The sequence below is a fragment of the Rhinoderma darwinii genome, chromosome 8, assembly GCF_050947455.1.
Source record: "Rhinoderma darwinii isolate aRhiDar2 chromosome 8, aRhiDar2.hap1, whole genome shotgun sequence".
Classification (NCBI taxonomy): Eukaryota; Metazoa; Chordata; class Amphibia; order Anura; family Rhinodermatidae; genus Rhinoderma; species Rhinoderma darwinii.
This window is the reverse complement of record NC_134694.1, coordinates 21,716,088-21,743,676: the sequence shown is the minus strand read 5'-3', so window position 1 is coordinate 21,743,676 and position 27,589 is coordinate 21,716,088. Positions and strand designations below refer to the sequence as shown.

Genomic DNA, 27,589 nt, shown 5'->3' with positions numbered 1-27,589 from the left:
TCAAAAAAAAAACATGGATGACTAACGGATGGGTTATTTTTATCATTGGTGTCTATGTAAAACGGATCCAAATGAATTGGAATCCATTTGGCATTCGTTATTTAGATTTCAATGGGATTTTTAACTGATTTATTTTTATCCTTATTCTGATCTAAAAACGGATCAGAGTAACAGATTATACAACGCAAGTGTGAACTGAGCCTTAGCTGTATATTGTTATTACTATATACTTCTATTCTAGAAAAGACACATGAACAGTTACACAACTGTTTTTGGGGGTTATTATACCGCTTTGCTCTTACTACACAAGAAACCCCATTAGCTTTGTTTCTTTCATTGGTCTATCCCGGTTTCTTCTCACTGGGGAGGGGGACACTGTCTCCACAAGTTTTGAGCGTGATTCTTATCAGTCTGTGATATATGTCTCCCTGCATGGCTTACATCAAAAAAATGATTCCTGGGGTCCTCCTTGAATGAATTATGAGGAAGAAGTGGAGGATTGGGAATAGATAAGAGCCGAGACTTGTGCAATATATCCTCTTCTCTGTGTTTTATCTCTGGTAACACAAGCTCAGCCTATCTCGTGCGGGAAGATATTATAAATTGTACTTATGCATGCAGGCAGAGCAGGGTCAAGTGTATGGCTGTCAGAATGAAGATGTCAGCCCGCTAAGAGATGGCTGCTCGGTTCCGTGATCGGACTCGTTTCTATTCTGCTCGTATGGCGGCCACATCGGTTTCATCTTTCCTCCCAAGGTCACCGGCGCTCACAGACGTACATCGCCATTTCCATTATGCGTTTTGAACCTTATTAATTTGCCGTAAGCTTGAAATACGGGTCTTTATTATCTAAGCTCTAGCAAAAGGCACTCTGGCAATTTAATATTCACACAGGTAGGTTTGTATTTAGATACATGTACAATCGGGGGTGTGCATATATACATGTTCTTCCTGAATTTACTCGCGCTCGTATCTCGTCATTGTGCGGAGAGACAGTATAAGGATAGGAGTCATTGAGTGTATATGGCAATAATGCGATTGTATCGGTCTACCGACCCCAGAATGACTGGTGTTGAAACATTAGCCTTCTAAACTCACACTATTATGTGCCCTACGAGTTTCTCTCTCCTGAGTAAATCAATCAGCATTTTCAGTGATTCCGTCTGTGAAGCTGACAGGCAGGGCTATCTGCCTTGGAAATAGAGTGGAATTGAAAGTGCTACATAATGACTTTATTTCCCAAAAAAGATGGCCTAGCGTTAAAGGTTTTATCTAACAGCCCGGCTACCGAGACCTTTCAATTACGTCACCACAGCGCCGGCCATGCAGATATATAATGCGGCTTCAAACCTGGCTGAAAGTGAACCATATATATTCTGTGGCAGATCTGACAAAGCTTTTATCTTGGCCTAAATCTGTTTATACTGTCACCCTGCCACAGACCGGTAAAGATGGGAAAAAATCCCAGTATATGGGGGAGCTTAGCAGTCAGAAGCTATTACATTACCAGATATTACCATATGATTTTAATTATGAATATTTAGCAGAAATTAGCACATATTCTTGTGGACATATCAGTTCACAAACTGTTCCGGGGACCCCATAGTCCAGTTAAAGATGATAATCACATTTTATTTTTTAATATAATTTCTTGCCCTTTAAAGGGGTTATCCGAGATTTTACTATATTGTCAGCAGGGTAGGGGAGGGAATTACCTAGTAAACTAACACATACCCGCCCCTTGTAGTGCCCCCACTTCGTACTTCGCCCCTCCAGTTTTGGAAGATACTATAGTGGTCATGTGCTGCTGCAGCCACGTGCTATTCATGGCAGCATCACCCCTGGGGCCATCGATTGGCTGCAGTGACACATGACCGATAAACGGCACGTGACCGCTGCAGAATATTCCTGGACTGGATTGGTGAAAAACGGAACATCAGCGCTGGAGTAGGGGGCTCTTTAGGTGGTGAGTATCCGTTACTATGTAACTCCATCCCCTGCCCCCTTCCAATTTTGTAAAAACACGGATAACCCCTTTGACTTACGGGTCCTGCCACAATTCTGGGCACTGCAGCATTTCCCTATCCGTGAGGAACCTATAGCACTGTATATCCTGTGCCTCCTGGTTTATGAACAGGACTGTGGCGCTTACAAGGGGGCTTGAAGCAGGAAAAATGTAACTGTACATAAAAATGCAGATTTATAACGTTTCAGGGTAGTGGAAAGACTTAGGGGCTGCCTGTTGGGGCTTGGTGAGTGGCCCCTATTACGTGGCCGTCACTTCCTTGCATTCAGCATCTATTAGACCAAGATAAAGTTGGAATACAGAATTAAAAACCAACCAATGGACCGATTTTACCAGGTATTTCCTTTATTATTGGGATAAAATGCTGTATAAAATTGTCACAACAAGGTCGGTTCTGCCTCACTGGAATAGGTTCATGTATTTTTTGATATGGTGAAAGAGAGAGGACTTCTCGATAGACCCTAAGCTTTGTGTAGTGTACAGACGGTGAGTGATGCCTGCATGGCCTATCCCATCCAGTTACTACTCCACATTTCCGCACGGCTGATCAGAGGGAGGTAGCAAGAAGATTGATGAAGATGGTGGATTGTGGGGCTCCTGCCTCTGTCTGTGCTACAAAGGTGGGGGCTTGGTAGCTTTCTTCTGCAAAGACCCTTTCTTTTCTTCTTCTATTCTTTAACCTCTAACCTGGGCCTTCTGTTGGTAGCTGTCACTGGTTTTGACAGGTTGATTGATGTCTCGTACCACAGAAGTGTCTCTGTGCCAGTCATTGCACACGCTCACACTCCTACATGTACACATTTCAACGCGTAGTGAGACCAAGGCGATGCATGGATACACAGATGTGTATCATACATGGACAGAAAATAGCTTCTCTGACAAAACTACGGAAGCAATAATAAAGCAGCAGATTGAAAGCGGGCGAGTGGTCGCACTGTATTGTCTTCGTACCATCAGCGTTATTAACCCCATATTGGATAATCAGTTTTCAGGAATGCGACTGTTCAAGCAGTTAATACACTGGGGGTGGCCAAGTTGGTGACAATTTACCGGCGATGTTAGATTAACCATGCATGTTTGGAAAGTGTCCAAATAAATAATGAGAGAGAAGAAAGAAAATATGTTGTGGTATCATTGACAAGGAAGCCAAATTGCAAATTGAAATTAGCAAAGCTCCAAATCATCAAACTAAAATGTTTCTTCTTCTTCAACCAATATTTACAAACCCAGCGGAAACTAAACCTACTGGCAAACATTGGCTGTAATTAAGCACAGCCTCCCACTCTCTCCCAGCTCCCAATATTACAAGGGTCTGCTCAGACTAGATATTAGGGTGCACTTTGGTGATATCACTATCATTGTGCTGACATGGCAGAAGCAGGGTGATCACTGGGTAACTTATAAAATAACGTCTCTGACGGGTTCATTTTGATATTATTGACCATGTTGAGTGATTATTTTTTTAGGCCCCATGCACACGACCGTAGATTTCGTCCATAATTGCGAACTGTAATTACGGTCCGAAACTACATACCCATTTAATTTTTATTGACCACAGACACCTTACAGTATATTTGCGGGAAGGTGTTCGGGCCGTAGACATGTCCTATCTTTTGCTTTTCACGGACCGTTCTCCCATACTTTATATGAGCGCACGGGCCGAGAATGCGGGCGGCAGTCCGCAGCCACTGGCGGCCGTGCCTGTAATTGCGTATTGTGGTTACAGGTACAGCCGTGTGCATGAGGCCTTAGCAAGGGATTGAGATTTATCACCAACCAATGCTACACAGTAAGGATTCCCCCAAACTCCAACAAAATTTAACTTTCCCAAACTCGAAGTATGACCAAAGGGAGCCAGATGTCGACAAGCTTAAGTAAAAGAATGATTGTAATCGTAATATTATTCATATACTTTAAAGAGCATCTGTACTTTCAAAAAAACTTTTTATAGTATAGGTCGTAGAGACATATTAGAAGTTTTAGTCCTGGTGTTGTGACACCCCACCGTTGCTTAATTATAGGTGCAAAAGCACTCAGCTGAGCGCCCAGCACCTACGGCTGTTATCAGCGCTCCTTGTTCCGCTAAAGACCGGCTCATATACGTTCTGTGTGAGCCCGTCTTCAGCCTGCCAAGGAGCGTCGATCACAGCGGAAGGTGCAGAGTGCTCAGAGATGGTGGGAGTCTCGGCACCCGGACACCCACCGTTTAAAACGAAATGGTGGGTGTCTCTATGACTTATCAAAAATAATGTTACTCTTTAAAGCAATTTCCAGAGTTCCATATAATTTTAAAGCTCACAACTGGAGATCTGCTTTAAGCTTTTCCTACATGAATCATTGTATAATAGTTTTATCTTTCACTGTTTTCTTTAATTTTCCTTCTATATGAAAATATTATTATAAGTATCATATCCACTATTAACTTTTTGGACAGTTTCATAAGTAGACACCCTTTCAGAATTAAAGATGCCCTTCTGATCCACTTTCTTTGTGGTTGATAAGTAGCCTTTGTGTTCTGTAGTCCATGACATATGTCCTTTTTGTTCACTTAAGGCTACATTCACACGAGCGTGATAGATTTGCGCTCGTAAAAAAGGTGCGGTAAATCTGTCCGCGTGCGTTGCGTTATACATCAGTGTGCTTTGCGTGTGGCATGTTTTTCACTCACTCGCAAGCACTTTTTTTAAATGTAATTGATGCTTAAAACACGGACAGCACACGGATGTGCGTCCGTGTGCTGTCCGTGGTTTTCACGCACCCACTGACTTCAATGGGCGACTAGGTGCGTGAAAACGCACCAATATAGGACTTACAGTGTAATGTCCGTGGCTGCGGGCTGTCCGCTCCGTTCCCCTCCTGACAGCCGCAGCCACGAGTCGGCAAGCACTGGCCCCAGCCTCCGCCTTAGGAGACGCCAGCGATCGCGTCCACTCATCTCAGCCGGATCCCGTAGGGTGCTCGTGCCTGCTCTTAAAGGGGCAGCGCGCGCACCGGACATTGTGGATGAACTTTGACCCGTGAGTACCCTGGACTATAAGAGGGGTCCAGCCCCCTAGTTCGATGCCTGAGCATTATTGTGTTCCCTAGTTTGTCTATGTGATGGCCTCCTAGTGTGTTACCAGTTCCTAGCATTACATACATTCCTGGTCTAGCACTGAGCTGTGCCAAAGTCGTGCTGTGCTGCATCCACGTCTGACCTGCTTCACCTCGTCTGACGTCCGCCTGCTACCTAGTACCAGCCGAGCTGCTGTCTGAGCTGCCACAGGTACCTATAGAACTATAGACTATTACCTGCCCCTATTGGCCATCTGCCTTACCGCCAAGGCGGTACGGCCCAGTGTGTCCACAGACCCTTCTTGACATGCAGTGAGTTTCATGCAACGTACACTCGCTGCGTGAAATAGACCCATTGAAATTAATGGGGCCGTGTGCTGTGCGTTGTTTCAGCACACGGACGAGATTCACGTTCGTCTGAATGAGCCCTAACACTTTCTTTCAAGATCACCTATCATTCGTTCATTCTTCTCGTCACTCGATTTCAGTTTTACAACTATCTATATATTTTTTGTGTCCCCTCCCTATCACATCTCACAGCATTGTTGTACCTTGTTATTATCTCTTCCCTCTTTCGCTTCTCGCTTGGTCCTGCCATGGTGTTAACCGTAAGAAGCATGAAGGACAGCATTATAAGCTTTTGCATTCTGGCAGTAGTAGGGTTAAAACGATAAGGGGAAAACCTGCTTTAGAAGGAGTCAAGCTATTCATGTGTAAAAGCCGCTGTTCTGGTGTCTCACCGGTGAACGGAGAACACTCTGTAATTTCTTTTTAATTAGCTGTATGTAAAAGGTCACTAGATTTCCCAGCATGTCCCTGTCACTGACGTGACACCAGGGTACCTGCCATCAGACCCATTTTCACCGTATCCCATGCTCTGAACACTAAGATGTTTCTCGCATATTGCTGTCGTGTAAATATAAGAGGTGCCCTTTTGCAAACTGAATCCTTTCATGTTGCATCAAACAGAACAGCTGTTATATTCACTGCCTGGAAATATATTGCAATAATAAATATAGTGTTCTAGGAATATTTGTATCTGCATTGCCAGAGGGGCCTCCAATGTATTTTAAAACATCAGACCCTATATGATCCTTGACCCTTTTTGTGTGTTGAGAACTATGAAGATTTTCTTCAAACTTTGCTAAATTTCTCTCCTTTACTTCCACCAAAGGAAATGGTGTTCAATGTGAACAGTTAAATCTCATGTTCTGCAAATGTTTAGACTGTCCTCAAAATATGAATCTATAGTCAGTACATTATTATTATTATTATTATTTAATGTACCGTGTAGTACATTTCACTACTATATAGTATTTATTTAATGAATGACCCCTGGGTCTTTGCAGAAGAAAGCTACCAAGACCCCCTCATAGTGAAGGAACCGAGCCTGTATGTATCATATTCGTTTTGTAGGACCTAATGACTTTACTTCCTCAAATTGATATGATTTTAAAAGGTTTATGTAAGATTATACAAGTAGCGTTTAAAAAGCTGAGCAGAAATAGTAGACTTTGTTTGCTCCTTTGTTCAGGGTTCCAGCTGCTGGAAGACAAACGTTGAAACTTCTTACCGCTTCTTTAATATGTCTTCCACTCAGTCAGTCTCCAGTAATAACCACTGGAAACCATTGCTCTTTAATGGGCAGAAGAGTGTCCAAATGTCTATGGTTTGCTCTGGATATTCTATATCTACAGAGCTCATCACTAGATTATCGAGTAAGAGAAAAATCTTATCTGTTAATTCAATAATATTTCGGGCAGTTACCTTTTAATGTTATTTTAATTTAGTAGACTGAAATACCATTAAATCTACTTTAAAAACTTTCGGGATACCAATGAGTACAGACTCAGAGTTGTCCTTGTAAGGGTTGGCTACATGGAGTATCACAGAACAATGGAAAATGGACAAATCTTCAGACGGCATGCAAAATAACAGTTGTTTGAAGGCTGCATAAGTAAGGCTTCGTTCACATCTGCGTCAGGGCTCCGTTTATGGGTTCCGTCTGAGCATTCCGTCAGGGGAACCCATGAACGGAACCCTGACTAAAACAAACGGAAACCATAGTTTGATTTCAATGGTGACTGATCCGGTGCTAATGGTTTCCATGTGTCACAGTTGTGTAAGGATTTCGTAGTTTTGACTAAAGGAATAGCACAGTCGACTACGGTATTAATTCTGTCAAAATGACGGAACCCTTAAACAACGGTGAGAAATGGAAACCATTTGTACCGGATCCGTCACCATTGAAATCAGTGGTGATGAAAACAGAACCTATGGTTTCTATTTGTTTTAGTCAGGCTTGCGTTCATGGGTTCCGCTGACGGAAAGCTCAGACGGAACCCTTGAGCGGAGCCCTGACGCAGATGTGAACAAAGCCTTAATGTGGCGTGGCATGCTGGCTGGTAAAGTCTGGCTTGCTGGCTGTTGTCCTTATGGTTAGTTGTAGTAGCTTATTGCATTAGAAAGATCTCTAGTTCATGAAACATTGTTTTAGTTATCTGTGGGCCTATGTCCTCCTAGTGGCTTTATCTTTTGGCAAGGGACCAGTTGAGGATTGGGACTTAGTTGAAGAATCCAGGCTTAACTTTCCCAGCCTTTACTATAACAGAGCAATTTAGCGAAGACATTGGAGTAGACAATACGGAAGATGTGCGACACATATAGAAACTTATGTGACATACAAAAATAAAAGGCTAAGATGAAAGTAAGTGTTGCTTATAATTCGGGACCTAGGAACAAGGTATATTGACAACATTGGAACTGAGTACATACTAGACATACTATACGGAAAAAAGTATTGGGACTCCTACACATTACACCTACAGGAGCTTTTATGACATCTCATTCTAAATCCCTAGGCATTAACCGTGGCGTAGCTATAGGGGTCGCAGTTGCAACCGGGCCCCTAAGCCTGGGGGGTCCACGGGCCCCCGTTTCCATACAGCATGTTTGTTAAATTAATTTTCTGTGCCGTGAAGCCAGCACTTCCTGGTTACGGTCGCATAGTACACTTAGTGTACCATGTGACCGTGTTCCAGCCAGTGCAGTGGAAGAGTCGATGCGCAGGACTCCAGGAGCTGCAAAGTCTGTAATGTATTGTGTTGTATTCAGGGGCGTAGCTAAAGGCTCATGGGCCCGGGTGCAAGAATTCAGCTTGGGCCCCCTTACCCCTCCCAAACACCACCACCATCAGACCCCTGCGCGTGCCTATGCCCGGACGCCTTGCCCAACAGCCCCCATAGTATAATGCCCCCACACAGTATAATGCTCCCATAGCTGCCCCCACACAGTATAATGCCCCATAATGTATAATGCCCCCCATAACTGCCCCATACAGTATAATGCTCCCTATATCAGCCCCAACAGTATAATGCCCCACATAGCTGCCCCCATACATTATAGTGCCCCCCATATCAGCCCCCATACAATATAATGCCCCCATATCAGCTCCCCATACAATATAATGCCCACATATCCGCTCCCCATACAGTATAATACCCCCATATCGGCTCCTCATACAGTAAAATGCCCCATATGAGCTTCCCATATGAGCTCCCCATACAGTATAATGCCTCCCATATGAGCTCCCCATACAGTATGCCTCCCATATCAGCTCCCCATACAGTATAATGCCTCCCATATCAGCTCCCCATACAGTATAATGCCCCCCATATCAGCTCCCATACAGTATAATGCCCCCCATATGAGCTTCCCATTTAGTATAATGCCCCCCATATGCGCTCCCCATACAGTATAATGCCCCCCATATGAGCTCCCAATACATTATAATCCCCCCATATGAGCTTCCCATACAGCATAATGCCCCATATGAGCTCCCCATACAGTATAATTCCCCCATATCAGCCCCCATGCAGTATAATGCCCCCCATATCAGCCCCCATACAGTATAATTCCCCCATATCATCCCCCATGCAGTAGAATGCCCCCATCTTATCAGCCCCCCATGCACTATAAGGCCCCCCCGCAATATAAGCCCCCCATACAGTATAATGCACCCATATGTGCATAATAGAAAAAATAGCATAATTACTTACATATCCTCGTTCCCACGTCGGGTGGAGGATCCTTCGACCTCCTCCGGTGTGTACTATGAGGGACTCGGCGCAGACAGGAGCGATGATGTTGCTACATCCCGCCTGCCTGCGTAGAGCCGCTCAGGGCACAGTGAATGCTGGATCAAGGAGACATCCGCTCCTTGCTCCAGCATTGAATGGAACCGGGACCTCGGTGAGTGACTCGCGACCCCCCGGAGGTCTTCACACGAATCTCCAGGGGGATGCGACCCATAGTTTGTAAGTTATTGTGCAGTTTGCGGTGGAGAGAGGAGGGGGCTGTATTTTAACGGGCCCCCCCTCTCCACCGCAAACAGCACAATACATTGCAAGGCAACACAATACAACACAACACAATACATTACAATACAGACTCTGCAGCTCACCTGGAGTCCTCCGCACCGGCTCTTCCACTGCACTGGCTGGAAACCGTGTCACGTGACAACACGGTCACATGGTACACGAAGTGTACCATGTGACTGTAACCAGGAAGTACCGGTTTCACGGCACAGAAAATTAATTTAACAAGCATGCTGTATGGCAACGGGGGCCCGGTCGCAACTGCGATCGCTGCGCCCCTTATAGCTACGCCACTGGTTGTATTGTGCTGTTTGCGGTGGAGAGGGGGCCCCGTTAAATTACAGACCCCCCTCCTCTCCACTGCAAACTGCACAATACAACAATACATTACACACTGTGGGTCGCGTCCCCCTAGGGGGTCATGTGAAGACCTCCGGGGGGTCGCGAGTCACTCACCGAGGTTCCATTCAATTCTGAAGCAAGGAGCTGAGCGGCTCGACGCAGGCTGATATGGGGGCATTATACAGTATGGGGATCTGATATGGGGGCATTTTACTGTATGGGGAGCTGATATGGGGGCATTATACTTTATGGGGGGCTTATATTGCGGGGGGGCATTATACGGCATGGGGGGCTGATATGGCATGGGGGCTGATAAGATGGGGGGCATTATACGGCATGGGGGCTGATATGGGGTAATTATACTGTATGGGAAGCTCATATGGGGAGCATTTTACTGTATGGGGAGCTGATATGGGGGCATTTTACTGTATGGGGAGCTGATATGGGGGCATTATACTGTATGGGGAGCTGATATGGGGGCATTATAATGTATGGGGAGCTCATATGGGGGGCATTATACTGTATGGGAAGCTCATATGGGGGCATTGTACTGTATGGGGAGCTCATATGGGGGGCATTATACTGCATGGGGGCTGATATGGGGTAATTATACTGTATGGGAAGCTCATATGGGGACATTTTATTGTATTTGGGAGCTGATATGGGGGCATTATACTGTATGGGGAGCTGATATGGGGGCATTATACTGTATGGGGAGCTGATATGGGGGCATTATACTGTATACCATCGGCAATGGTTTTCTAAAGTTAATAATAAAGAAATGGAAAATCTCAAATACAAAAAAGAACCCCACCTTTTTCCCGTTACAAAATGCTTTATTGTGAAAAAACTATTTAAACAAAACAAACAAAAAAAACCTACACATTTGGTATTGCCACATCCATAACATCTATAACTATAAAACTATTACATTATTTACCCTACAGTGAACGCCGTAAAAATAAAGTAAAAAAACCAATATTTTCTGTTCATGCTGCCTTCCAAAAAATGGAATACCAACAAGTCGTCTTGCATAAAATAAGCCCTCCTACAGCTGCGTCGTGGGAAAAAAATAAGTTATGGCTCTTTGGAAAAAATGTTTTTGTGAAAAAGTAGTAAAAGAAAAAAAAAACAAATTTCTATACTTTATCGCCATAATTAAAACAACCCACAGAATAAAGTTGTTGTGTTTATGCCACACGGTAAACAGTGTAAAATGAAGACACAAAAAAGAATGCAGAGACGGCAGGTTTTTTTTCTATTATCCTCCCCCCCCCCCCCCCCAAAAGTTAATAAAAGGTAATCAACAAATTACCAAAAATGGTGCCATTTAAAAATTGCAACTTGTCCCACAAAAAACAAGCCCTCACACGGCTATGTCTACCGAAAAATAAAAAAGTTATGGCTTTTGAGTTGCGACGAAAAAACGGAAGAAATTGCCCAAAATAGGCTGGTCAATGAAGGGTTAATGACATTGTGTCATCATGTAAGACGTAGCCAGGAGATGTAATAGAATTGGAGCGGCGTGTTACACCTGGCTATCTGTAGGAAGGTTAATGAGGCGCCTTTATGATCATGTTTGGGTGCAGCTGGGGACAGGCACAGACAGCAGTGACAAGATGCCGGGACAGCCATGAGGAGATGTGACATTAGACAGACTGATATGGACACGATGCTTATATTGACCTATTTTTGGAAAAATCCTGTCCAACTCTACTCTCTTTTTGTCTCTCCCCATCTTCTCTAGTAGAACCAGTTATGTCTCCTATAAACAATCTTACAATTTTTTATATTATTTCTCCATCAGTTTTTTTTACTTGCTTGCGTATCTATTTCTTTTAGCCCGTCACTCGCTAGCAGCAGTTTTGCGCTCTCGCTCTCCTCCATCTCACTCCCTTGTTCTCCCACCTGCTCATACATTGTACACCTATTCATCATCATCTCTGCGAGCAGTAAACTTTCCAGATTGTCTGCAAGAAAAGTCACGGCTCGTCCCTATTAGAATAATGGGATGTGTTGGCTGGCTTGAGTCCTGACACACAAGATACACGGTATTGTGACTCCCACTGTCACTCTGTCACCATTGCTGATAAAATAGGCAGTGATTTTATAACTATGATTTAATATGATGGACCAATCTCTGCCGTACCCTGGAGTAGTGGAGTATATTGGGTAGTAATGTCACCCAATAGTAATTCTTGCAAACTGGATAACAATGCAGGAAAACAAAGGATTGCCGATAAAATGTGCAAATCTAATGAGGTGGATGGGAAAACTGGCTTTGGTGACGTCACAGACTTCGACTTGGTTGTAATTTCGTGGAGTTATGGATTAAGAGGTCACGTAAAAGAGGTCATAGCGAACCATAGACATTCAATAACTGGCAGCCAAAAGTTGTTCTACCTGCAGTTATCACCCATGATCTCCCAATTAACATGAACATTTGGCTCAGCCATACTCTATAAAGGGAGGAGGGGAGTGAGCAGATGTCCAACGCCGCCAACTCTAGGGGCTGAGAAATTGAGGGTCGAAAGATACAAATAGATTGGCCAAGTCCATGTTGTCTATAAAATTTGCATAGATTAAAGGGGTTGCCTGGTTAAAGGAGTTTAAAATATGAGCCGAACAGCAAGAAATGTGACACCATAAAAAAATATCCATTACTCAACTGTTAAATCCCCCTACGCTCTAGCGACAATGTCTTTGTTTCACTGTCCTCGTGCCGAATAGGTAAGCATCACCGATGAGGCCAGTGATTTGCCGCAGCGATCACGTAGGTGTTCGGCACGTCAAGGCTGCAGGAAAGTAAACCAAAAACAGCGTGGACCACCGGAGAGTCGACTTAACGGTTGAGTAATTGTTATTTTTATTATTTTTATCACGTTTCCTGTTGCTAGGCATTTCCCGGACTACCCCTTTAAGACAACCCATTTTCAAATACCTTCTTGCAGCATTCTGAGTTAATAGACGTCACCCTTCCATCAGCCAGAGAGAAGAGCCAAAACAAAGAGCAGTTCTGGGGGATCCATTACATAGAAATTAAAATCAATGGGAGGCATGTAGAGCTTCAATTTCCCTACATTGTTATTGAAGGATTCACTGGTAGCTCTTTGTGGAGTTCTTTTACTTTATCGTCGGGGAACGCTTCCGACAAAAAGGGATTTGTCCAAGGCAAATAACCCATTTAGAGGGCTTGTCCCAACTGGACAATCCCTGTCTATATGAGCTTTTTTGGGCATATTGAATTTATAGAGGTGGGTACCACACTTTGGACCGTACACTATTACCAAGAGCTGAGAACTGCCTAAAAGTGTGGCTCCCACTCTGACGGACTCGGCACAACCATGTATTACAGAAATACCTATTCATTTGAATGGGTATTGCGTGATGGTGCATTTCACCTTCAGTGGCCATTGCAGGACAAATGTGTAGTTTCCTCCAATAAGAACAGCTGATCATCAATATGGGTTTCAGTCGCTGGACCCAAAGCGATTGTTGATGGCCAGGACGGCTAGCATTTGAAAAGGAGTTATCTAGTTAAATAACCCCTTTAATGGGAGTAGCCAGGGAAGGAGCCATGTTCCTTATTGTAAGGTGTGGAATAAACCTGCGACTCTCCAGATGTTTGCGAAACTGCAACTCCCAGCATGCCCTGAAAGCCTGTCATATCCTACAAAAAAGGAAGCCATTACATCTATGGCCAGTGTGAATTGTAGAGGATAACAGGAGACTATTATAATTTTGGAGCTCATTCCTGCTCATCAGTATTTCCCCTTCATATGTGAAACGCGCGTTCACCTTGTTTTGCATATCTTCGAGGTGCACTCTGAATAATATACATATTTGTTAGTCCAGTATTCAGCTCCTTCCCAAACACTTCCATCCTCCTAATTATAGGAACAAATGATTCTGCTTGAGGCCGCTACGAATATATGAAGCAAAGTTTAATTTGTGGAATGATTTAAGGAAGTTATATATTTGTCCCCCTCTTTAAATCATTAGGCAGCAACCAGGGGAAGATTAATGCTTTGCCATTATATTTAATTAAACAGTTCTATGATAAAATATACCACATACAAAGATTGGTAAATGTAAAAAAAAAAATGACCCTCTGAGAACTCTACCTTGAATATGTGGATTAAATAGTGATGTGTGTGGATTGTGCTGAGAAAAACGCTATGAAATGACCTTTTATCTATTTTCTGTCTGACATTAAAGGGGTTGTATGAGGTTACAAAAACATGGCTGCTTTCTTTCAGGAAACAGCGCCACTCTTGTCCATGGGCTGTGTCTAGTATTGCAGCTCAGCCCCATTCACTTCAATGTGGGTGAGCTGCAGTACCGGACACTTCCTGTGGAGATGTGGTAGCGCTGTTGCATACTGGATACCCTGTTAGCAGCTGACATGAAAAACTTTTAGTTCAAGGTAATTGTATTAAAAAAAAATCCCATTCACACACTGCAGAAAAATTAGTTTGCAATTCAAATCTGCAGTATGCTTTTTATTATAAATGGATATTATATTCTTCCACATTGACTTGAATAGGGAAGTGTGATGAAAACCGCAGGCTACAGATCTTCTTGCGATTTCTGTTGCATTTCAACAGAAGCAGGGGTAAAAGAGGAATTCTTAGGGTCAACCCTGTGTTCCAGGTGCTGTTTCGGGTCTACCTGGTTTTGTTCTTGTTACTTCAGTTCCGTTGCGATGTCATATAACATAGGTCAGGTACGTTACCTTACGCCTCATGCACACGACCGTGTATGCCTTCCGAGTCCCGTCAGGACATGTTCTATATTTCATCGGATCCGAGACTCGGACCATTTTTCACGGACCCGATTCACCCATCAAAGTGAATGGGTCCGTGAAGACTATTGGGTGCCACTCGGATGCCGTTAAAAACTGCCCGAGTGGCACAACGTTCCTGTGCAAGAGGCATTATCCATTAGTTTTCGGGGGAAAGTCCACATCCATCTAGTGAATCTGCATGTAATCCAAAGAAATCTACTGCCATGTGAACATCAACATTTGGCCATTTTCCATAGGATTTCAGATCACCACATGTATTCAGTAGTTGCTTCTTTACAATTTGCCAGAGTTATTATCTTGTGGTTTTCCAGCCTGGCATAACTTGAAGTTCCTGGGCCCCAATGCAAGATCTATGACAGGGCCCCCACCCACCAGGTGCCATTTATAATACTGGTGTCTTCTTATGCGGCAGAGGGACCTTTTCGGCCAGAGCCTGGGTGCGACTGCTTCCGCTGCACCCCATATAGATATTGCTCTGGTTTCTACAATTTCACTTTGCTATTTGCATATATATCTTTTCCAAAATTCTGCCTCTTAACCTATTTAATACGTTTTCATGGAACCTTCATATTGAATCTGGTCTCTACATCCATTCAAATGTTATCAGAAGAAAAGCTTGAGTTGCCGTCATCTTGAATATACATTACCTATGTATGGATAGCTGTGAAGAATGGGGAAGCATTAGATCCTCTTTGCTGGATGACATTCTATAGCGGAAATTATTTGCAATGTAATTAACCCTTGTGTAGAACATGTATGTATAGAAGATGAAGTAATAGAAATGACAATTGAAAGCCAAATGGAAATTCCTCTGTGCCCAAACCAGATAATGACTTCTAGAGGGATACATGACTTTCTCGGCTCATCTCTGATTTGTTGGGACATAATGATTGTAAAAGGGGTAAATTGTTTCTGGCTTATTGCACCCCAAATGTAAATCCATCATAGCGATGGTTCAGATATAATTCATGCGACTGAATTAGACTGGTTGCTATAAGTAACAGTACATGAAACTGTATGTAGCTTAGTTGTAAATGTGTAATGAATGGGAATAAACAAAAATCCTGGTCACACAATGGCGCTCGGAGCTAAACCCAAAGGTGTTAAAAAGCTGCAACTGTGATAAACTCACCCCAGTTTTCACATTATTTTAGGCAGAAAAAAGACATGTCCATCTAGTTCAGCCTATTATTCTGCAATGTTGATCCAGAGGAAGGCACAACATAGTCCCCAATACTGTCCACTGTGGTACCCCACTAGTAACCGTGACCCACTCTGAGTATCTACCATTAATATTCATCCTCATTTTCTAACACTGAGTCAGTTACCCACATTTATAATATTTGTAAAATGCAGAAAGATTGGTGGTGGGGCACAAAATGGGAAATCTCGCCGTATTCTAGAACAAAGGGGCCCTATGTGATATTCTGCACAACATGCCCAGTTATTCCATTAATCCTATAGCATTTGTGACCATTCGTTTGGAGAGACAACCTAGGCACCGCTTGCCAAAGAGCACCTGCCCCTTTATGAAAAGTAGTTGGTTAAGAGATCACCTTGTGTAAGATTCGTTTTTTTCAGAAAGAGCGCCTCACTTGTCCATGGGCTGTGTTTGGTATTGCAACTCAGTAACATTTAAGTGAAATGGGCAGGACTTCCTTCCTCCTGAGCTTTTTGTCTCATGTCATACTTGAAGTGGAACCTGTGTTGCTGATCAGGACAGTTTTTGGTGTGTTTTTTAGATTCTGTAGTGTTGCGGCTCGCTGCTACACCACCACCTGAACTTGTGAACCGGTCTTTATTTTTCATGATGTATGCAGGTTGATTGTAGCTGTAAGTGCCCACAGGACTGTTTTTTGTATATTTCATGTTGAATTTGATCTCCGCAGGCCATGCAATGTTCAAGCTGACCTACCTCAACAACCACGACTACAAACATCTGTACTTTGAATCGGACGCAGCTACTGTTAATGAGATTGTCTTAAAGGTTGGTTTTTATTTTTCTTTTGCTTCCACAACTAGCATATTATCTTGCGTTAATGTCTAGACTCTTTAATTCATTACGCTACACCACGTTTAGACTCGGCTTTATTTCTTCTGCTGCACTGTTCTTAAAGAAACAGTCCTTGGAATTGTTTTGGGAAACCTCCTGGTGGTCTCAGTGTTACTCTAGTCCCATTAGACGCCATGCCAATGTCAAGTAATGTTGCAACAACTAAAATACTGCGTTGAGCTTTTGAGCTCTTGTGCCCAGATAACCATTCATCATGTGGATTAATACTCTTAAAAATGATATAGCCTGGCACCAACAGAATACCGCCATGCTGTTAATCTTAGTCTAATAGGGAGTCCCAAGCCACAAGATGCCAACCAACAGATGTAGCCAGAATTAATGGCCAACCAAGATGTTACATCACTTTATCTCAGCCAAGATAAATACAGACCAACAGAAAACTTTAACAGAATCCAACAGTGCCCCAAATAGAAATATACCAACTATGTACAATACCGATATAATGTTATTATATGGCACAGGTGACTGCAGAAAACCTAAAAGAAAAGTTGCCGCACTAAAGCCCCCATACGTTCCTGACCGTTGCATAGCATCCTGGGAATCTAGTCCTGGATGAAGGGAAAATGGTAGTACCTGGGCTTTAAAGGGGTTTTCCAGCTTCTGACAACTGATGACCTATCCACCGGATAGGTCATCAGTACATGATCTGTGGGGGTCAAAAACCCGGACCCCGCACAGATCAGCTGGTCCGGTGCCTTCGTGCACCGTACGTACATGCCGGAAGCAGTTCGCTCCAGCCACGGAATAGCGGCCGAACTGCAGTACTGTTCAAGTGAATAGGAGCGGACCTGCAGTTCTGCAGCACGGCCACTATGCTATGTATGGAGCCAACTGCTTCCGGGCTCCGTACATAGCATTATGTGCCATAACATCCCGTGCCCGCAGGCCACCGAAGCGGCTTATCGGTGCGGGGTCTGGGTGTCGGACAGTTGTCAGAAGGTGGACAACCCCTTTTAAAGCTATGATGGTCAAAAATGGGGCCTGTAAATAGCATTGATCTGGCTCTCTTACCTTCTTGCCTGGGGAGTTGGTGTCCCCCTACTACAGTATTACTTCACTCTACAATGTACCTCAGGTTTTAGAAAAAGTCTATTCATTAGGTAATGAAAAGATCTCCAATTATCCAATATTCTTTGTGCATCAATTCCTTTCCATTTTAAAGATCTCTGCTCGTTATCATTGAATGGGAACCTTTGTTGTTTATTTGCAGAGGACCAAAAAAACTGTCCAGGTCATGTGATGCTCGCACAGGTGGATGGCTTGTTACATGAAAGATCTGCACTGTAACAAGCCATGCACCTGTGTGATCATCACATAATCAGGACAGGTTTTCATCCTTTCATTCACATTCACTAACTACAAGAAGAGATTTTGAGAACTTGAGAAATTGATAGACAAAGTATATTAGGAAACTGCAGCTTCTCATGAATAAATGTCAAAATCTGAATACTCCTTTTGGACAGATTTAAAGGGAACTTGTCAGTAGTTTTGAGGCCTCAAAACTGCTGACAGAGCAATAAAGGGGAGGGTTAGAGCACTTTAAACATAAGTTTTGTCTTGGTTGTACAATTGCATGACCAAGAAAATTATATTTATTTCCCTGTCGAGCGCCTATTGCAAGTACTACTAAGACGGGGCTTGGGGTGCAAGTGTTTTTTACGCTGTACGCGCCCCACTGCTCTGAGTGATCGCTTTAGAAGTCTCCTGATTGGCCGCTCGAGACGTCATTCAGAGCAGGGAGTGGCGCTTGCGACTGCTACGTCGGGGGAATCAAAAAAGTGTTTCCAATGCTCCCTCTTTCCCCTATATCACTCTTTCAGCAGTTTTGGGGCCTCAAAACTGCTGACAGGTTGCCTTTAACCCTGTAACCAATACCAGAAAGTCACTTGTAAAGCACAAAATGTAGCGGTCTGCAAAAAAAGCAGAGGGACGGGTTCAGCGTCATAGGTCAGTGATGTTCCCGTCACACTGGCCCCGTCTTTGTATTACACACGTCCTGTCATCATGTAGGGAGCCGGCAGGACCATGATACGTAATGTGTCGGGGCTCTTAACTGGTAATGTGAGCCAAGCACATCATGTGTATACACTGAATTCAAGATAATTAGCAATGGATCTAATCGAATGGTTAATTGCAGCTTTTAGATGCACTGAACAGATATTAATAGCCAGCATAAAGCAGACTTCATTATCTGTGTAGTTAAGTGCTGCCATTTCAATTTGGATATAGCGGTAATGAGTATACCTTGTTAATTTAACCACTTCCCATGTGCAATGTGTATGCCGAGCAATATGTTTCAGGCCTCTATAGACAAAAAACATTGATTAGTAAACTATTGCAACAATTTGTAAGCACATGCGTAATTGGTGTTTAGTTAGAGTATAGATGCTATTTTGTGCGTTCGTACTACAGGTCTGTTTACTTTGATCCTAAGGCCATTGTTCACACTGAGTTCTTTTCAAACAGAAAAACCTGCAGAATTTTGAGGCAGATTTTGACCTGCCTGCACGCCGTTTGCCGCATTTTTCGGCCGCGGCTATTGAGCGCCGCGGGCAAAAAAACGCTTTCTCTGCCTTCCATTGATATCAATGGGAGGCCAGAGACGGAAACGCCCGAAGAAAAGGGCATGTTGCTTCTTTTTCCCGCAAGAGTTTTTTTTTTCTTCCACTCACGGGAAAAACGCCTCTGCCTCCCATTGAAATAAAAAACCGCGGCGAAAAACTCTATGGAAACAGGGCCTTATGGTTTATGCCCTGAAAAGTGTTTGTAGTTGAGAATAATATTTTGGACCTCTACATTCTTTACTGCAACAGTTATTTCAATGAGATGCTATATATACCCAGCCCTCAATGTTCCCTTTTTGCTTCTTCATACTATAATTTTAGGAATAAATCATACCACTATTGAATAATAAGCAGTTTTGTGGGAAATGTATCCATGAATAACCAGGGCCAGTCTATGGTGCCCTGTACATTTACCTTCTTTTGATGCCCCCTTTTACGTTGTGCCCAACTTTACAGTGTGCTAATAACTATACCATACAGTGCCCAAACAGCACTACCCAAATAAACTAGGAAATGAAGCTGCATCTTGTGCAGTAGTCTTACTTTAGATTTGGGGTGTAAGAATCCGGACCAATGGTGCCCCCTTCAGTAATGACCAGTGGGGCCGTGTGTTTGATAGCATCTGTACATAGAGAAAGATCACATTCAAACTTCTGCTGCGTGGGGGAAGGGAAGTGGTGACAACTTCTCGGAGCACATTTCCTACTTAGTGTAGCGGTTGTCACTTTTCTTAATGCCCTTTTATGTTTTCATTCACATCATACATTTATATTGTTTCTTTGACCTTTTTTAGGTTAATTACATTCTGGAGTCTCGGGCCAGTACAGCTCGGGCAGATTACTTTGCTCAGAAACAGCGGAAACTGACCAGGAGAACCAGCTTCAGCTTTCAGAAGGAGAAGAAACCGGGATAGACGAGAGGACAGGATACAAGAGGAGAAAAAACTAGGTGGACATGTAGAACCTCGGTGCTGGCCGGCCGGCCGGAGAGCCTCCTGCATCCTCATTGTAGAGACAAACACAAGAAACTGATGAATTGTGGCTCTGAGGATTTATCACTAGTACCAATCTGTTATTATTAATCTATATAGAGGGAATTATTTTGCCCTTCCCCCTTTCTTTTTTGGCCATTATATTTGTGGGTACAGAATCCACCAATTGCAACTTTAATAACTTTACCAACTATGTAGCCTTGTTTTACATACTGAAATATTGACTATGTTCAGGCCGTCCTATAATTGAATGCCCCCCTGCAGAATCCTCTTCTGGTTAATGTTGTAGAAGAGGGGTATATGCTGGAATTTATTTAATACCTTTTGAAGGATACATTTGCGCAATCCCTTGTGTTCAGCGTAACAGAACGGGCTGTGTGAATTTTCTTGAATTAGCTTTTTAAAATAAAGAAGGTTAGAACGTCTTGGTCTGTCTGAGATCCAGTGTTTAGAAGTCATGAAAATGTATACCTGTACGTTCGATGTGTCTTGTACTGTAAAATGTTCCTGGTCAATGTGAAAAGCATACGAAATAGAAATGTATTGACATCGTAAGTATTTATTCAAGGACTTGACACAAACAGAAATCTGGCAGTGAAAACATCAATCGTGGGGGAGGAGCTTAACAAAAGGGGCGTGCTTTTTGCTTTTTTGATCACCATTGCAGACAGATCAGTGGATCAGCTGATCAAAAACTGTTCATGTAGTCTGATCTGCCTTATAGGGGGATTCCCAGAATCGACACTTGTCACCTATCCTGTGGATAGGTGATAATTGTCTGATCGCCGATGGGGGCCCCCACTGCTGGCATCCCCACCAATTACGAGAATGGGAGTCCTGAACAACCTGTTTCTCCTCCCTGCTCGACCACAGTGCGGAGGACATAGAATGGAGCGGCGGTCGAGCATGCACGCTGTGGTTCCATTCTAAGTCTATGCAAATGACGGAAACAGCCTAGCACAGTGCTCGGCTGTTTTCGTCAGTCCCTTAGACATTGAATGGAGCGGCGGGCGCATGGTCGTCCCCTGCTCCATTCAAACTCCTCATTGCAGGGGGTGCAGTGAGGAGAAATGGGTGATCATTTTAGATTCTGGTACAACCCTTTTAAAGAGGCTCTGTCACCAGATTTTAAAACCCCTATCTGCTATTGCAGCAGATCGGCGCTGCAATGTAGATTACAGTAACGTTTTTATTTTTTAAAAACGAGCATTTTTGGCCAAGTTATGACCATTTTCGTATTTATGCAAATGAGGCTTGCAAAAGTACAACTGGGCGTGTTGAAAAGTAAAGGTACAACTGGGCGTGTATTATGTGCGTACATCGGGGCGTGTTTACTACTTTTACTAGCTGGGCGTTCTGACGAGAAGTATCATCCACTTCTCTTCAGAACGCCCAGCTTCTGGCAGTGCAGATCTGTGACGTCACTCACAGGTCCTGCATCGTGTCGGCACCAGAGGCTACAGTTGATTCTGCAGCAGCATTTGCAGGTAAGTAGCTACATCGACTTACCTGCAAACGCCGATGCTGCTGCAGAATCATCTGTAGCCTCTGGTGCCGATGTGTCCTCGCTCGTCTGACACGATCCAGGACCTGTGAGTGACGACACAGCGTGATCTCTGGAGAACACGGCTGTGTCTGGACTGCCAGAAGCTGGGCGTTGTGAAGAGAGGTGGATGACACTTCTATACACAACGCCCAGCTAGTAAAAGTAGTAAACACGCCCCGATGTACGCACATAATACACGCCCAGTTGTACTTTTACTTTTCAACACGCCCAGTTGTACTTTTGCAAGCCTCATTTGCATAAATACGAAAATGGTCATAACTTGGCCAAAAATGCTCGTTTTTTAAAAATAAAAACGTTACTGTAATCTACATTGCAGCGCCGATCTGCTGCAATAGCAGATAGGGGTTGCAAAATCTGGTGACAGAGCCTCTTTAAGCTGCCCATACACATTTAATGATTGTAAGAGTACTTTCCCCCCAACTCCCTCAAAGACATGCAGGTTTGGATTGCCCGAGTGTGCATGTTTGTTAGTTTTTTTTGTTTTTTTTTATAAGCGGGAATGTGAAATATGCCACTAACGACAACTCTGGTTCTGTAACCAAAGGATTGGACAGATTAAAATGTGTATCCTGCGAACTGTTCCCCGACGGCAGATGTCAGGACTTCGGGTAGTATGTAGGATTTCAACAGGCCGCGACTCCTTTTGTTCAGCCAGGAGATAAGCTGCTGCCAGCGGTGTCTAGCAGCGGCTTGTCTCCCTCTTCCTCTTAAACAATGTATGCTACACCAAACCAAACATGCATGTTTACGGAGAAGTCAAGAGATATAGCTATTGGCTGAAAAAGGATTCAGCTGACCGCTATTTGGCGTATGGCCTTCTTAAGATCCGTGCTCACATTTGCAAACATCGCTTACCACCACTTATTCATCTGTCCGACTCCTAATGTACGATCCACATTGTTTTGCAAACAATTGTTCTCGGACAAACTTTATTTTCCTGAAAAAAGTTACTGCTAGGGGTTATCCTATGAATAGAAGTTATGGGATATCTGAAGTGACCACTGCACATAACTACAGATCTAGCCATCTTTATCTTGACTTTTAATGCATTAAATACACAGTGGCACGAAACTTTAAAGGGGTTTTCCAGGATTAGAAAACATGGCTGCATTCTTCCAAAAACAGCACCACACCCGTCTATGGGTTGCGTCTGGTATTGCAGCTCAACTCCATTATAGTGAATATGACTGACCTGTAATACTACACACAACCTGTAGACAGATGTGGTGCTGTTTGGGGGAGAAAGTAGCCACGCTTTTCTAATTCTGTACAACCCCTTTAACTTTTTCAATGGCTTTTGTTGTGTGATATCAAGTTACCGGAGTCCAGATAAACTGTGCTACATCTGTAGCTCTACAGCCACTAAGCGATCAGTGGGGGTCCCAGCAACCAGACCTTCACATATCCTATTGACACCATCATTTCTATTCATGGGAAAACACCCTTAAAAACTTAAGGAAAATTGATGTGTTTTTAATTTATTTTTTTATCTATCTGATGCAGGAATTCCTACTTTACTTCTAGCGTTTGCATCATTCTTTTATAAGATAAGATAAGGTAAGGCACGTCCAGGAGGATTCTAGCAGCAGGAATTATGTTACGTTCTGATGGGTCCACCTAGGAACTACTGAGCTCCTGCTGATACCATCATGATGGAGAAGCTCACTCTCCTCTCCACCCCGTGTGTTCGGTCAGAATACAGAGCATGGTGGGTTGTGTACGCTACCAGTGAGCTACATGTGTGGTGCATAGTTCACAGACTTGATGTTATGGAGGATGAAACTTGTTGTAGTGGAGGATGAGAATAGCTGTAGCGCTGGAATAGGACCCTGCACAGCTATTCATAACAAGCGACTGTACATATTTAGAAAGGGGGCAGATACTTTTTCATGTCACTGTAAATTAATCTTCAATAAGATCAGAGACAATATGAACTATAGTAAATACATATTTACTATTAAATGAATAAAATGAGATCTGGCTGACAGATCTTTGGCCTGTATCATCCCCGGATCATTGTCCTGGTTTATTTCATAGAAATATTCATTCATTTTTATAAAATACGTTTTTCCCACTTTTCTTGCGCGTTCTTGTTACCACTAATAAAAGTTAACGCGAAACACACGGGATTTCTATTGACGTAGATTTCTCTGTCATGACTGTTAATCTCTTTTTACAGAAGAGCTGCGTTCTTCGGAGAAAGAGATATTATGAGGCATTTCACAGTAACCAGTCACACACCTGCTCCATGGCCGGACCTCTTTGCTGAGTGTATTATTTATGACAGTCGTGGACTATCGGGAGCCCTTCGCACTGCGCTACTAATCTTAATTACCGCACTTACGGCCCAGGTGCTGAGCACAAATTGGGCAGTTGTGGAGTCGCTATTATCACAATGTAAGAAATGTTTTCCAGGTTAAGAATGTCTGTGTAAACACCTGTTTCTTGCAGCGTTGACTTGCACACGTCTTATTATTTTTTTATGTCACTGCGAGATAAAATCACTATAACGGACCGGCATAGGTGACACGATCATGTAATTTAAAGGTCCAGTTCATAGACAGAATAGGATGACTACAGCATTGAAGAGGTTAACTGAACCGTAGCCTCTTTTGTAAATAAATGGGTTAATTTATTCAGGATAGAAATAAAGCCTAAGACGTGAGTTATGCAAAAAAATGAATGGGATTAGGATTGATTTAGTACTTACTGCAAGCTATTGTTTTCATTACGGTAAAGGATTGCTCAGCAAACTAATGAGATTTCTGGGAGATTGGGGTCTGCTGGCTGCAAGACTCAGCGGGTGCATCGGGCAGTCCTTGGACTAGGATCAGGAGGACATCCGGGTTGCCATGAGGTGAAGTCATGCAATATTTTAGTTATTGTCAACATGTGGCTAGGTTGCTACATTTTTGACTACTACTCCCAGCATAGTTTGCCAGCATATAGCTATTTTCTATTTTGCTTAAGATATAGAGATCCCATAAATCTCATATATGTCAAATAATCAGACTGGATTAAAGGAGCACTCCAGGCGAAACTTGGGGACATTTATTAAAAACCTGGCCTTGTTACCTATAGCAACCATTTAGAGCTTAGCTTTTATTTCTTAAGCTGCTCTCTGATTGGTTGCGATGGGAAACAAGGCAAGTTTTTTGTTAGACAGTTTTGGTAAATCACCCTCATACTGTGTTATGCTAAGTTCAGGGCTGAGAGGGCAGTGCATGACACAAGTATTCTCTTATTGGTGCTCCTTGAATCCCTGTGTTATGCTCCGCCCCTCACAGGTCCTGCACTAGGCATAACACAGTGTATAAATTTTGCTTGGAGTATTCCTTTAAAAAATAAAAATACTTTTGTCACAAACACCCCTATCATTCATCTCATGCACAAGACCTGGAGTTAGTGGAGAGATGTGCTACTGCTGTCTAACATACAGTGTAAATATAGACCAGGTAGTGAGAAGATGCGCCAAATTTATCATAGTGGTGCACGCGGTGTGCTAAATTTGGAGGATCTTTATTGATCGGTTAGCATCTTTTCCTAATACAACCTTTGATTTGGCTTATTCGCAATACAATTTTGTGTCAGATTTTTGCTGCACGTTGGCACATTTTAAGTCACTTTTAAAAGTGTCCAGGGAGGCACGAACTTCTGTTCTTTTTTGGCAAATTCTGGATATATATATATGTCTAAAGTGAAATGCGGCATTGTGCACCAAAAATGTGCCACGTTCAGACACAAAATATTACAGATTTCTGGCACAGCCTTAATAGTAATTCTGCCCCAGTGACTTTCTTTGCAGCCACCACTCGAAAAACCTCCAACCCAATATATCCCACAACTACTCTCTGACTCTCAGATCCTGGGCTATCATTGACCCTCGGAATGTTTTTGAAAGTTGGGCGGCAATATTCTGTTCTCCATTATCCTTGAGATCCAAATATCCATGATCATTATGGACACATACATGTCCTTCCCCGATATTTCAGAGTACCAATTAGGGAGGGAGCTGTTATTTTGCCCCATAGGAGACCACAGAGTACAACGAGTAGGGGAGCAACTACATTCTTTACAACTCATTTCCTACCTGCATGCTACATGGAAACGGGTAATATCCCAAATGCCAAGCAGTAGCACAATGCTTTAACCAATCAATTAAATAATAGCTCCCTAAGGCACGGGCACTGTAGCAGCACCAGCTATGGCAACTACACTGGTTGTTCTGCCTCTGGTCCCTTCATACACCCCTCCATTACCAAACATAATAACATCATTTATAACATATGATAGCCAGCTGAAATTTATAAAAAAAAGAAAGTGGCTGGTCTAAAATGACATGTTAGACTGGCATAGGAACGCTGGTTAAACTGGTAGGAAGTATCCATTTGTTAGCCGTAGTATTTGTTAAACCTTTTACAAATTGCAGATTTATAATAAAAGAAGATCAGTGCCCTCAATGTATAATCAGCAAAAGCTGCAGAGGAAGGGTTAAGACAAGCGAGACAGTATGCCATGTTTTCAGTTTGGGTGCTGTGCCAGCTGTGCCAATAGTTTCACCAGTATTTCTGGTGCACTGCCAGATAATTTATTATACAGCTGAAGAAGACAGAACGTATCCATTGTATGTCAAGCAACATAATGTGTTTGTGTCTGTTAGTTCTTGCAGGCATTCTGTAGACGGGGAATTATATTGTGAATCACTATGATTCTGTTTGACCCAATTGATTCAATATAAAGATTATATATAATATCATGATGTAATTTTACATGGGACTGCAAGTTACAGCAGTGGTAAACCGAAGAGCATCTCTGAACACATGTCAAACCTTGAAGTGGATCGCTGCAGCACTCCTTTCTGCTAAGTAAAGAAAACCCACATGACGGTGGGCACTGGTGCACTAAATCTGCACAGTTAAAGTCCGGAAATCATTGCCTGCTCTGAGGAATCTGTTTCACCACGCATATGGTAGGGTGAGGATTTGATGTAAATCTCATAAATGGAGGGCTTCAGGCTAGAGGTTGTGTTGGTGAGGTGGTATGGGGTTAATGTTTTCTTGAGGGCCATTAATACCAGTTGAGCATTGCATAAATTCCACTGCCTATCTCCGTATTTCTGCTGACCATGTGCATTCCTTCATGACCACAGTTGACCCATCTTAATCTTATTTCGAAAAGGGTAACTATCAATGAGCACAGATCTTCTCAAGATGGTCCTATGACCATGAGTTCAATGTTCTCCTATGGTCTACACAGTCACCAGATCACATTCTAGTAGAGCCTCCAAGGAATGTTTCCTTCACCATGTTAAATCAAGTAAGAACGTTAGAGTCTCATTTCCGTAATATACTTGGCTGGGAAATAGACTCAGCTTCTATAGATAAGTCTTCAGCGGATGCAGATGACAATGTCCCGTTTACATCGAGACTATGTTTTCTGTGGCTTTCTGCTGCTCAGTTATCCAATAGGAAGGGTTCCTTTTTGGGCTTTTTCTACTCCACATAAAAAGCATTACCAGGTTTCTAGATCTGCACCAGGCATTACACAGTGTATTAGTTTTGCCTTTAGTTGTCCATAATGTCAGGAATGAGCCGCATATGGTCCGCTCACAACCCCATAGTTTTAAAAGATTTACCACTTTTCTAAATGAAACGTAGCGCAGCTCTGCTCTTATAGTCTGGTGACAATTATTGTGGCGCCATCAGTAGACCGCATAGGCAGGTGACTATAGAGCAGAATTAGTGCTTAGGGTATGTGCACACAACCTATTTTCAGACGTAATTCGGGC

General features: G+C 43.1%; 1 protein-coding gene across 2 annotated transcripts in view; it reads left to right on the top strand.

Annotated features, from left to right (window-relative positions):
• Nucleotides 1-20,659, top strand: part of MAPKAP1 (MAPK associated protein 1) — a 141,310-nt gene extending 120,651 nt beyond the window's left edge. For both annotated transcript variants that reach the window (XM_075834215.1, XM_075834216.1), the window contains 2 exons: nucleotides 16,495-16,592; nucleotides 20,037-20,659. In XM_075834215.1, the coding sequence (XP_075690330.1) occupies nucleotides 16,495-16,592; nucleotides 20,037-20,156 (218 nt within the window). In that variant the 3' untranslated portion in view covers nucleotides 20,157-20,659. The remainder of the gene's footprint in view (nucleotides 1-16,494; nucleotides 16,593-20,036) is intronic.
• The last annotated feature ends 6,930 nt before the right edge of the window (nucleotides 20,660-27,589 follow it).